Source organism: Dipodomys ordii, unplaced genomic scaffold, assembly GCF_000151885.1.
Source record: "Dipodomys ordii isolate 6190 unplaced genomic scaffold, Dord_2.0 Scaffold104, whole genome shotgun sequence".
NCBI classification, from domain to species: domain Eukaryota; kingdom Metazoa; phylum Chordata; class Mammalia; order Rodentia; family Heteromyidae; genus Dipodomys; species Dipodomys ordii.
The window spans coordinates 2,923,122-2,936,321 of record NW_012267320.1 but is presented as its reverse complement, the minus strand read 5'-3'; the positions used below and the strand labels follow the sequence as shown (position 1 = coordinate 2,936,321).

The window sequence follows — 13,200 nt, the reverse complement described above, 5'->3', positions numbered from 1 at the left end:
ATTCATTAGTTCCTGCCTGGCAGGTCCCAGGATCCACTCTGACCTCTGAATTCTCCAAAGCCTGATTCTCCAGCAGCTTTTTCTTCCTTCTTGTTATTTTATTTAAGTTAGCCGAAACCAGTTTCTATTGCTTTTATCCAATAATAAAAACTTTTAAAATCCCTACCAGTAGTAGTGCTGTTATGATTAGAATTAACTGGACCGAATTACTGTAGTTGTCACATTGATTCTGATGGCTTTCTTTCTTCTCTTTAAAAATGAAAACAAAAAACAGCCAGAGTCTGCTGCGGCTTTGAAACGTACAGTAGAAGCCCTGCTGGACCGAGGAGCCATTGTGAGGAACTTGGAAAACCTGGGTGAGAAAGCACTTCCTTTCAAGATGTCTGCCCATAGTCAGCAGCACAAGAGAGGCGGGTAAGTTTCTTCACGATGTCAGTGCTGGGGGAAAAGTGTCTTCAATGGACTCAGTAAAGAATACTGATCAATTTAGAACTTGTCCTGTTTCTATAGTCACATTCCTCTGATGCTTTGTTGTCCAAGTGCATGCTGACGTAGTGTTGTGTTGCAAATAAGACAGTTCTAGCTGAGAGCCTGTAATATCCTAGCTGCTTAGAGGCTGAGATGCGAGGATCTGAAGTCAGGCCAAGCAGAAAAACCTCTTTATCTCCAACTAACCACCATAAAGCTGGAAGTGGTGGTGTGGCTAAGGTGGTATTGCAAAAAAAAAAAAAAAAGCTAAGGGACAGTACCCAGGCCCTGAGTTCAAGCCCCGTACTGACACAGAAGAAGGGAGAAAAAAAAGATGCAGTCATGCTAGCCTTTACTTGGATCGTAATCAGAACAAAACAAAAGCAGACCATGTGAGGAGCAACATGTAAACAAGCACTTGCTTGTAAGAAGCTGTTCTCAGCCTCACTCTTTTCTCCTGACATTTCTTTTAACATCTGTCTGCAAAACACTTCAGTGAACACTGTGTTGTCCATCCACATTTCTCTGCAAAATATGATACAGAATAGCAAAATGTGTTTCTACTAATGTACATCTCCAGAGCCTAATGCGCAAGTGAAACTGCCTACTCCAACTGATGCGTGGTCGACAAAAGCTCCACTCTTCTCTCCAGCATCTGCCTGTGGCCCTGGACAGGTCGTTTAGCTTCTGCAGCACTGACCATAGTCATTGAGACCAAGTGAGGGACTCTCTTTCACTGTGCTCTGGCAACAGAATGCTGCTTTAGTCCTGCGTGCCTTTTGGTGTGCACACGGATGCAGGCTTTCTTGAATTTCTTACTGCTGCTGGGATGTGGCAGCTGACTGCAGACCTCTTGTTATTTCCCTACCTTGTTCTGTGCTACTGTTGAGCTTAAGAACACCTCTAAGAGAGTGCCTGAGGGTTGCTAGGCAACAGGAAATGCACAGTGGCTGGGCTTCTTCCACAATCATGACGACAATGAAGAATGAAGATTGTGTTGGGGAGGGTGTATTCTTTTTTCTTTCTTTAAAAAAAAAGCCCGCAAAAAGGTATGGTTTTAACAGCATTTTTGTCTTTCTTGTTTAAAGGCATTAGGAATTACTGGCTGTTCTTGGTGGGAAGCACTGAACAGAGAAAGGAGTCAGTTTCTTCATCCCAGTTGGTGTCTAGTTGGTTTCCTCTGGCCCCTTGCCTGTGACTAGCATCATGAACTGTTTGTTTCTACCAAGTACCTGGGTGCTGTTGCTGTTGCTGCCACTGCTGCTGCGTGGCTGAGGATAGCTGAGAACAGACTTGCCTTTGAGGACCACTGTACAAGCTTGCTTGGCTCAGTCCACTGTGCCATGTGGGGAGCGGGCCAAAGTGATGATCTTTCTTTCTTCCTTTTTTTTTTTGGGTCCAGTCGTGGGGCCTGAACTCTGGGCCTGGGCGCTGTCCCTCAGCTCTTCAGCTCAAACTCTACCACTTGAGCCACAGCACCACTTCCGGCTTTTTCTGCTTATGTGGTGCTGAGGAATTGAACCCAGGGCCTCATGCATACAAGTCAAGCACTGCCCCACTAGCCACTTTCCCAGCTCATGATGTTTCTTTTTATGGGTGGAATAAGTTGGGGTCCTGGAAGAGACCTCCTAGAACTGTAAGCAGCAGAAACTGGGTCTCGCTCAGGTTCCTAAGCCTCACCAATGGCTATGCATAGCAAGCAGCTCATTGCCACTTAACATTTTATGTCAGACGTCTAGCAGCCAGGGACAAGGTTCTTCTCGTGTGTTTCCTTTATATGTTGTGTACCAACAGAAGGGGGCTGCCCCTGCAGTTGAGGGTTCAGGTTTTACATTTTTATTGTCTGATGTTCATTTGTTTAAGGTACAGTTTTTTTTCCCCTTAGAATGTAGTCTCTGAGACACTAGTTTTCAGAGGTATTCCAAGAGAAACAAACAAACAAACAAAAAAATAGCAGCAATACCAGTGTGTTGTCAGTCGGGGGGGGGGGGAAGCCTTGCTGATGCTAAGCCCTCAAAGCGATTCATGTTGGCATAGACCCTTCATTGGCTTTATTTGATCATGTTGCTTTTTATTTTGGTAATGCCTATGGCTATTCTCCACAGTGTTTTTTGGTAAATGAGCACATAGGGAGGGCTCATGTATCGGGAGTTGCCTGAATGAAGATTTGGAATTGTGTGAATACATCCAGTGTTTGCCTTGAGGTGCTTGAGGCTGGCGGGCAGTCTCTTGTTTTCAGCTAGTTCCTCCAGAGTCAGTAATACCAGCTCTGTTTATAGAACAGCATTTTCTTTATTTGGCAGATTTTTCGTAAGCACTATGTATAACTAAGCTTTGTGTGTGTGTGTGTGTGTGTGTGTGTGTGTGTTCCAAACATATCGATAATTGGATAATATTGCCAGGATATACTGGGTGCCAGGAAGGTATACTTTTTAAAAATGGTTAAGAAGAAACACAGTGGACTTGTCACATATTGAACATACCTGACCCATGGCACCAGGAAGAAGGTATGTGGTGACAGTCCCTGTGCAGCAGGAGTGGTGTCAGGTGCAGGGCTGACCACCAGGCTCTCTGCCACACTTCTCAGCAGACTGGATTCCTGATGCTGTTCTCCCATCTCACCTCTTCCCATGTCGATCCCTGGCTATGCCCAAGCCTAGTAGGTTGAGAAAAGTGGGTGGAAAAGTGCTTAAGTAGAGAGGTGCTGCTGCTTCAGTGATGGCTGGGAAGTCTTCCTGGAGGAAGAGGGTGTACGTTGGCAGTACAACCTGCTTGACATATTTATTAATATGTGAGGTCCATTACCAGGTTACACCAAAAATAAAAATGTAGTCATTCCAGATGTTAGTTTGGTTAGTCCCCTCTTTAGTAACAGATTCTGTTCCAGAAATTTGACTGTGAGAGCATGTTTATAACTGGGAACTTGTTTTCTAATCCACAGAAGTTTACTTAATGCATAATCTCCAGGGGCCAATAGAATTGGCTAGGCCATGTATGTACAGCTGTGGACCATTTTAAACTTGTTTTTAAAAATGCTATTCTGTGTTCCACCTGGCAGCAGAAAGAGGCCTGGGATTCAGCCACCCTTAGCGATGGGGACAGGGTCTCAGTCTCCATAACTAATATTTACACGTATTTTCCTGAGGGCAATCACACCTCAAGCATTGCCTACCCAAGAAATAGGAAGTAGGGAGCAGAGAGAGCTGACGCTAGACCTCCACAGGTTGGTCACCTTGGGTGGCAGCTGGGACTTGGGGTTTCCTGGATCATCTTTCCAGATGGAGACTTGTGGCCATCCTGGCCATCCTGTTGTAGTCAGGCAGTGCCTGAATCTGTTGAAGAGTAACCTGGGGCTTGGAGGGCCTGAGAACTACTTCCCCCTTCCTTCCCCTCCCTCTCCCAGCTCTGGGTTTGCTTTAGTCTCTTCCATACTTCTTGAGTGTCTTTTCCTCTGTGCCTTCACAGGCTCAACTTGATGTTCTTAACTTGGGAAAGACAAGTAATGTGGAAAGTTCTTTCTGTCTTCCTGGCTGTCTGAAAGGAGAGGAGGTCATAAAAATAGTCAGGAGGTAACAGTGGGAGTAGGTGCTCCTTTAGACCTCTGCTAAAAGGAGGCAGGTCTCTTATTGAGTCCTCCTGAGTCCTAGCCTCAGTCTTTCTAGCACTCTGGGCCTGCACACTCTTGGAGACTCTTTCCACTAGGTGGGGCTGGGTGGAGAGTACTAGAAACACAGATCTGTTACCACTTGGTGTGGGCCTGGCCCCTTGTACACTGATGCCTCAGGTGGCTTCTGTCGGGTTGGGAGGTGGGGCTAGTGTGGACATCTGTAAGAACTCTGAGGACTCGCCCTTCTGTTTTTGTCTACTTGAAAGTTTGGATATAGATGCTTATAACAAAGTGCTGCTGGCCTACATACAAGATACCTTCTATTTACGGGTAAGCAGAAGGATAAAAATAACTGGCTCTATGGTGAATCAGTGGAATTTTACTGACTTGCTCCCCAAATGCGTGTGCAGCTTACTCCAAGAGCACTGGCACGGTCTCCAGAGGAGATTGATTCTCCTCTGTAGTTTTCCCATCAGCTAACATTCCCATGTTCTCATGCTTCCCTGCCAGCATTAAGTCAGGGACAGCGTCCTGACCCCATTCTTGTTGTGAAGGTGCCCTACGGCCTGTTTCAAGGCAGGGCTGCAGTGTCCTTGGAGGTTTCTTTTAAGTGGCAGTGCTCCAAGGTTTGTAAGGATTCTCCCTCAGGATTATTGGTTTTTAAAATGTATGAGATGCACAGCTATAAAAAAGAAATGGGCCTTTTTTGTGCAGAGATACCTGGGTTTTAAGGTAAATAATTCACTGCCTGTGTGACGCTTGAATCCAGAAACATTTAACCAAGACAGTCTAGGAAATGGCATCCAAACAGATCTGTTTCCTATCTTCAAGAAGGTTCCAAGATGCTTCAGGGCTGCAGAGCCCTCCCACCCACTCCCCCACCCACTGGGAGCCACTGAGCGCTTCAGTGGAAATTTCCACTTATCTGCCAGGGGCAAGGGGAGGGAGGGTGAGAGGGAGACACAGACAAAGAATATAACTCCAATTCAAGCAAGCTCATTTTGTGGAAGACTTGTAAATACAGGGCTTAGGCAAAAGTAGAATTAAAAAAGTACAGCCTTTACATATAAGCCTTTATACTACAAACAAAACACGTTTTCTCCCCCATCATCTAGGGGAATGGGGCTGGGGCTGCCAGCCACAGGCAGCTACGTAGCCTTCTACAAGTCAGGTGGTGACTTGATGTATTAAGTGTCTCGGACCAACGCTTGGAAAGCACAGAATGGACACTGCGAGCTGCTGATAGCCCTCTGAGCACGTTACTGTGGATGGAATCTTCGTGGGCCTTTGTTTTCCACTGTGGGCTTAGTCTCCCAGGAAACCATTAGTACGGGTCTTTTCTGATCTTTGGAGTTTGGTCTTTGTAGCAGAGTGTGTTGAGTGCCTTAAGAGATTAGAAGGAAGGTAAATTGTCACCTGAAAGACTATTTGGATGAGTTCTACCTGAGAAGCAGTCACCATTTTCCAGTTTTTCAGCACTGCATCTCCAGTGAGATATGCCTAGTGCACTGGAACTGTTAGGGTTTGCCTCTCCTTGCCTGGTTATCTCTCTACTCCTCACTACCACTCTGCAGAGTTGGTGTCCATACACGAGAGATACTTTTCAACAGAGAAGAGGTATGCTTGTGCAAAGCTGGATAGCCTTGTAGATAAAGAGATTGTAATGGAAACACTGTTCAAGATGAGAGTAATCCCACCCAGGGGTGGGCAGAACTGTTTTCCTTGTGCCTTGCTTGAAGGTGCTAGGAATGTGTGAAGTAATTAAATGTTGGATTATCACACTCATTTTCCAAAATGATCTGTTCCCTCATTTGCTGGTTTTAACATTGATTATAGACTAAAAGTTGAAAATGGAAAACTAGATAATTTTACTACTTTGTTAATATTTTCGTATTAGAGTGTCCACTTTGATGCATGCGAAGGCAGTTCCAGAGTAGCCGCGGTTCTAAACTATTCTTTCTGAAGAGTATAGCAGGCAAGGGTGGAGGGAGAAAGTGGTCCACATATATTAGGACTTCTGGAGTTGTGTTTTGATTCTAGAGTGGCAAAGGCAAACACTGATGCCCCATTGTGGCCCAGGAGTCCTCTCATTCTTTCCCTCCTCCAGAGCAGGATGAAGGCAGGGCATAGAGCTCCCTGACTCCCTTAGTTAGGGAAGCTGAGAGCCTCTCTGGCCTCCTACCCTTAAAGCTGGCTTGTTTGAGTTCCAGACATGGCAGCCTCCATTAGGATGGTTCAGTCCTCATGCTTCCAGGGGAGTTCCAAGGTCCTTTTTTTATCTTAACTTCCATTTTTATAGGTCTGTTATAGAAGAAGGGGATCCTTACAGGCCTCAGGAGCTGCCAACGGTGACCGTGACATTGCCACAGTCTCTGGCCTTGGTGGGCATCTTGTTGAAGTTGAGGAAGCCTGAGTTGCTGCTGGCACAACAGCCCTTGCAGCAACTCTCCTCTGTTGGATTTAACCTATCCAGGAGGATGAAGACATGGGCACCTCATTGCTTCAGCCTCCTGAGGCTGGCTCAGGGCAGATGTTCATTACCCAATCAAGTTACCCAAACAGCCATGAAAAAAAAATGCTGTAAGCAACCAGGAAGGAGGCTGATTCTTCCCTGGGTAGAAAAGCAGTAATCAACTATTTACCTCTGTGTGTGTGTGTGTGTGTGTGTGTGTGTGCTTTGTGGGTGTGTGTGTGTGTTTTCCACTAAATGGAGTCTGTTTTGGACTTGGGCAGCTTAGTTCCCTGAGAGGAAAACTGCCTTGGAGATATCTATCTATCTATATGTATACGCACACACACACACACACACACACACACACACATAACCAAGAAGTGAGTGTAGGAAGATCTCCCCATCTCTGGGCCACTTCCCTCCTCCTCTGCGTGGTGGTTATTTCCTTTTCGTGGAAATACCCATGGGTGTAAGAAAGAGCCCTGGGAATGGAAGCAGTCTCTGCCCACATCAGCCGCAGGCACCGATCAGAGGGCGATAAGCATGAAGTGACTGTCCCACGCTGTGGTTGTGAGCACAAGCCCATTTGCCTTGTGGCCAGAGCGCTCCTGTTGGATTGGGTTGCTAAAGACTAAAGAAGGGGTGTTGTGACTGGTGGGAAGGAGGTAAGAGGGCAAAGGTGGCGGGGGGAGGTTGGGGGTAATGGGGAGCCTTTGGCTAGGACTTCCTTTACCAACCTCCAGCGTGGCACTGCTTGGTGGCTAGAAACATGGAGCTGGAGTTCTTACTCTGTGACCTGGGGTTGAGCTGTTCCCTATCTGGGCTTTGGTTTCCTCATGTGAAGGGTGTTGAGCTGTGTTGTCAGAGGCTTTGTGGAAAAGCCTGATTGGTTGGAGTCCTGGCTATAGCTCGTTAATTGATTGAACTCAAAGTGAATTATGGAACCTTTCTGAGTCTTTTCTGTGGGATACCCTACTCTAGGAAACTCCCACAGGAGTAGACCTCACAGAGAGAGCTACTGGTCCCAAACCAACTTCCCCTTCTGCCATTTCCTTTACTGACCTAGAATGGGTTTTCCACTGCCTAAGAGATGTGTGTTACTTTGAAAGTTGAGAGAGTGCTGTGTAAGGCACTAATAGAAAGTTCTGCTATATCTGGCCTCCAGCTTCCATCCTCGGGCATTCCTTTTGCTTATCACAAGCTGTGGAATTGTGTTTCTCAGGGTTATTTGGTGAATGCTGATGGATAGTGAACTCTGATCAGGAAGACTGGGAGGAGGGTTGTACTTCTTGTTGGCTGCTATGAACATGTTCTTGTGAGCATGTTTAGACTTGTAGGCTACTCCACAAAAGTGTCTCTTTAGCCTGTGATGCAGGCAAATGGGAGATAAGAGAAGGAGATAAGAGATAGGAGAAGTGCGTTCCTACAACAATACTGTCAGTAAAACCAAGACAGCAGAACTGGTATTAGAATTGTTCAGCACTTGTGGGCTGGGAATGTGGCTTAGTGGTAGGGTGCTTGCCTAGCATGCATGAATCCCAGGGTTCAGTTCCTCAGTGTTCAGTTCCTCAGTACCACATAAACAGAAAAACCTGAAGTGGTGCAGTGGCTCAAGTGGTATTGTGCTAGCCTTGAGCAAAAGAAGCTCAGGGCCAGTGCCCAGGCCCTGAGTTGAAGCCCAAGGACTGGCAAAAGAGAAAAAAGAAAAAAAAAAAGAATTGTTTAGCACTGCTGGTAAGGAAGGGCAGGCTCACGCAGGAGATGGCAGATGTCTGTGAATTTGCTAGGGGCGGGATATGCCAGTCTGACAGAGGTATTTTCTGAGCAGTTCCTGCCATGCTATACCTGTGTTCATTACTACCTTAAGCTATTATCCCAGGGCTATGTGGCCTAAGGCAAAAGAGATTAAAAGGCAGAAGGAACTTCCCCAGAGAGACTATGGGAAAAGATCTGCTTTACTTAAGTATGGTGGGATTGCAAGCAGGCAGCGAAGCCAGAACTTACACAAGGTAGTGGAAGGATGTTTTCATGAATCCCAGGCAGAAGAAGGAATGAATGAAAAGGAAGAAACACTATCTCTTCAAATCTTAGGTCCATCACTTAAAATTAGAGATTTATTTTTATTTTCAGTTAAGATTTGAGAAGTCTTTATATTGTAGATTCAGCTATTTTATCAGATGTTAAATCTTGTCTGAGGCTTGTTTTTTTAATAGGTTTTAATATTGATAGAAGGATTATGTAGTTGTATAATTTATTTTTCAGTCTTTTGCAATACTGGGGTTGGGAACTCATGGTCTTTCTCTTGCTTGGCTTGCTTGGTTGGGTAGTGCTTGACTACTTGAATCACACCTCCAGCCCTGCTTTTAGCTGATCATTTTGGAGATGAAATTGCATGGATTTATTTGCTGCGTTTTGCTTAAGTCTTAAAATCAGATGATATTAGTCCTTTAGCATGATTCTTTATTGATGAACTTCTAGATGAACTTGAGAATCGGTTTGTTAGGATTTTGACTGTGGTTCTCTTCAATCTCTAGAATAACTTGGGGACCATTGACCTTTAAATAATTCTGAGAATTCCTACCTGTTGTCAACCTAAATAACAATCAGAGATTCTCAAAAGTAATGCTAACTTAGATAGCTTTGCCTAGGGAGTATGTATGCCATAGTGAATGTATACAGTATGAGCATATTGGGGGGAGTTTATAAAGGCAGAAGGGGAGAAACTTACATGAGCTGGTTAGACATAATGTTGAATCATGCAGCTGGATGCCTTTTAATTGCCTTTTCTTCCATTATTGCACTGGCAAGAACTTCCAGTGCCGTGCTGAGCAGAAGAGGAGACAGTGGACATCCTTGTTTCTTCCCAATCTTAGGGAAAATCACTCAGACTTAATGAGTTGGTGAAGTATTTGTGGTGGGATCTTGGGAGATGCCCTTCATAGAAATGAGGAAGTTCCCCTGTATTCTTTGTTACTTGAGAATTTCTGTTAGGAATGGCTATGAGAATTTCTTAGCTTCTTTTATTTACATTTACTGAAATTACCAAAGATTTCTTCTTTTGTTAGTATGATGAAGTATATTGGTTGAACCCCCTCCCCTCCCTAAAGGTCAAACCACTCTTGCATTCTTAGAATAGACCCTACTTGGACATCTATATTATTACATATATATGCATATATATACACATGTACCCACACATACATGGATATATACATACAAATACAATAATCAGTTTGCTAAGAATTTTGTTTAGAAATTTTCATCCTTGTTTATGAAGAATAATGGTGTGTACTTTTTCTGAAATATCTTTGTTTTGGCATAGTGTAGCACTAGACTCAGAAAACAGGTTGAAGTGTGTTTTTCTGTGTGTTAGAATTAGTCTTTTTCTTAATTTTATATAATTCCCCAATGGTTTCTTTGTTTTAGTGTTTTAGTGGCATTTCATTATTTTGATGTGTTATGTTTTCATTTTCATTTGACTTAAATTACTTTGTAATTCTCCTTTTGATTTCTTCATCTCACTGATTGTTTATTTAAATGTATATTTAGTTTCCAGTATTTGAGGATTTTCCCAGGATCTCTTGGTATCACTCGAATCCCGTTGGAGTTATTGAGAATGTGATTGACCTTGGCCCATGCTTTGTGTGGACTTAAGAATGTGTATCCTGATTTTGCTGGGCACAGGCTTCTGTATGTGTCTGTTGGTTGATGTTGGGTTTTACTTTGCTAAGTCCTTGTTGATTTTTTCTGTACTAGCTCTCTCTTTTACTGAGAGAGGAATTTAAGTTTCTGGGTATAATTGTCCAGTTGTTTGTTTTTGTCTCCTGCTTGTTAGACCTCTGATGTCTGGTTATACACATTTGGGCTAGTTCTATCTTCTTAATGGATCCACCATTCTCTCTTTTTATTCCTAGTAGTTTCCTTTACTCTAAAGGATTCTTTAGCTTCCTATAGTCATTCGCTTTTTGTATTTTTACTTCATAGTTGTTCTGTCACTTTGCTTTTAATTATTCGTTGACTTGCATGACTTTTCCATTAGGCTTGTCAGAAAGAGTTGAGTGTCAGTCTTACAAATTTTCAATCTTTGTAGTATGGCATTATGCAAAGTACACTGTCCCTTTCTAGCAATGTCCTTCCTTGATGAACTTGGTCTTTTCTGCTTTCTGTGAGAATTCCACCCCCAGTGCCAGCACCACTACTGTCACCGTTACTCAGAATTTACCCTGTGTTGCTTTCTGTTTAGAGTACTTGGAATAATAACTGAGTCCTTCCTGTGGGTGTTACGTTTTAGCAGAGTGAGGCAGTGAGTCAATATGTACTAAGTTGGTGGTGATCAAATGCTGTGGAAGGAAGGAAGCACAGAACAGGGGGGCAGAGTGATGAGGCTTGGTGGGGACAGAAGGGTCTGTGTAATTAGTGGCCATGGGAGTCCTCAGACTGAGACACAGAGGAAATAAGAGGTGAACTTTGTACAGTTGGGCAAAGCACGTTTCCAGCAGAAGGAATAGTGTGAATACAGTTGAGAGTTCTCAAAGGGTGTGATGAAAGATGATGTCAAAAAGACCTTCTTGCTGGGCACTGGTGGCTCATGCCTGTAATCCTTGGCTACTTAGGAGCTGAGATCTGAGGATCATGGTTGGAAGCCAGCTGGGACAGAGAAATCTGTGAGACTCTCATCTCCAATAAACTACTCAGAAAAAGCCAAAAGTGACTCTGTGGCTCAAGTAGTAGAGCACTAACCTGAGCACAGAGAGGCTCAAGGATAGCGCCCATACCCTGAGTTCAAGCCCTAGTACTTAAAAAAAAAAAAAAAAGACTTTCTTACCTGTTCTGAACATTTTAAGAATTTAGAATACAGTGCTGACATGGTTTTAGTTTTTTCACTGCTGTTCTCCCTGGAACAGTAAGAACCATGATGAAGACCTAAACTTTCAGGACAGAGAGGAGAGCCATGTGGGCAGGGAGGACGCTGCTTTTCTTTCTATGCTGTTGTCCAGTAGGCTTCTGGGAGGCTGGGCTTCTTTAGGATTTAGGGAGTTGTCTGGGGTGCCCTTCAACATTCATCATTTCTTAATAAAGTTCAAGTCATTTTCCTTTTGTTCTTTGTTCTTGAACATAGAATGTCCTAAGCATAGAACATCCCTTCCCTGATCTTCCTTTATTTGTGAAGTATAGCTGATGCCTGTCTGTATCTCTTACATGGCACTTTTGAAATCCTGTGGAAAATTAGGTCATTCAATAGTTGTTTTCACAAATACACACAAATCTTCAATGGATGGCTTGGGAATTTAGTCCTGTTGATAGAAAATTCTGTTCTGGTACCCATAGCTGTACCTGACTTGCTGTGTCTGTCACATGCCACTCTCCTCTCCTTTCTCTCTTTCTCCCTCTTTCCCTCCCTGCCCTCTCCCCTTCTCCTCCCTTACTTTTTCTTCTTCCCCTTCCCCCTTCCTTTCCCTTCCCTTCTCCCCTCTTTCTTCTCCTTCCCTCTCTTTCCCTCCCTTCCCCTCCCCTCTTCTCTCTTTTCTCTTTTTGGTAGTACTGGGGTCTGAGCTCTTGACTAACTTGCTAGGTAGGTGCTCTAGCATTGAACCATGCCTTCATCCCTCTTCACAGTGCTTTTTAGTTGCCTTAAAGTTGATTTTGATGTATGTTTTCACAGGAGTTTAATGGGAAAGGCCATAGGAAAGGAAGACTGAATGTATTGCTGTACTCCATTCAGATGTTTGACAGGCAGTTTGTTTTGACAAAGGTGTGTGTGTGTGTGTGTGTGTGTGTGTGTGTGTGTGTGACTGGTGTCTTATCTGGGAAAAGTAAAGTTAAAACATTGAACAAAAAGTGGAATTGTATTTCAGAATTCAAGAAGTCACAAATTTGTGTTTTATTGCAGGTATTTCTTGGTGGATTTTTATGCCCCCACCACATCTGTGGATACCATATTGGAGCACTTGTCACGAGACACTGATGTGATTAGACCGACTATTGTAAAACACCCTCTGACCCAGGAAGTAAAAGAGTGTGAAGGCATTGTCCCAGTCCCACTTGAAGAAAAATTATATTCTGCGAAGAAGAGAAAGAAGTGAAAAGGTTTACTGGACATTTCCTTCTGTTTACTCATCATGCCTGAGCTATGAGGATGAGTAGTTATGAGCCTGACATTTATCTAAGTGTGTTTTAGCTCTAGATCCTTTGGCTGTGAGAGGTGTGGGAACTGCTTGCCAATGGCTGCTGTGGAATCAGTGGTAACGGCAGATGATTCTTGATTTCATTCTCAATAGTGTAATTTCTTCATCAGTGAGGACTTCCCTTTCCCTTTTGGAACAGCAGCACTGCCTTGCACTGCAAGCTGGCCACTCACACTGTATAAACAAAAATCAAAACTCCTTATGTTTTATGGAGAGCAAAGGTCAGAGTAATAAACACCATTTTCCAAACTCTGGCTGCTGTGTTGTTCTTCACCTGCTCTGATACAGTGCATTCCTCTGGGCCTGGAGGCTTCTATCTTGCCACTGTGCCTGGACAGTGCCACATGTTCAGAGACTTGGAGGAAGGATGGGTTAGGAGTCTGTTCCCCAATCACTAGGCATTCTATGAAGTTTGTCCCCCCCCCCCCCCCAGTCACTAGTGATAGAAGTAGGTACTCTTCCTTTTGGGAGGACTTGGGTGTTGGGAA

At 44.0% G+C, this 13,200-nt stretch overlaps 1 protein-coding gene across 1 annotated transcript in view; it reads left to right on the top strand.

Moving 5' to 3' along the window:
* Window positions 1-12,961, top strand: part of Mrps6 (mitochondrial ribosomal protein S6) — a 57,595-nt gene extending 44,634 nt beyond the window's left edge. Inside the window, exons 2-3 of the mRNA XM_013027429.1 lie at window positions 275-414; window positions 12,418-12,961. Coding sequence (XP_012882883.1) covers window positions 275-414; window positions 12,418-12,610 — 333 coding nt within the window. The 3' untranslated portion in view covers window positions 12,611-12,961. The remainder of the gene's footprint in view (window positions 1-274; window positions 415-12,417) is intronic.
* Window positions 12,962-13,200: the final 239 nt, after the last annotated feature.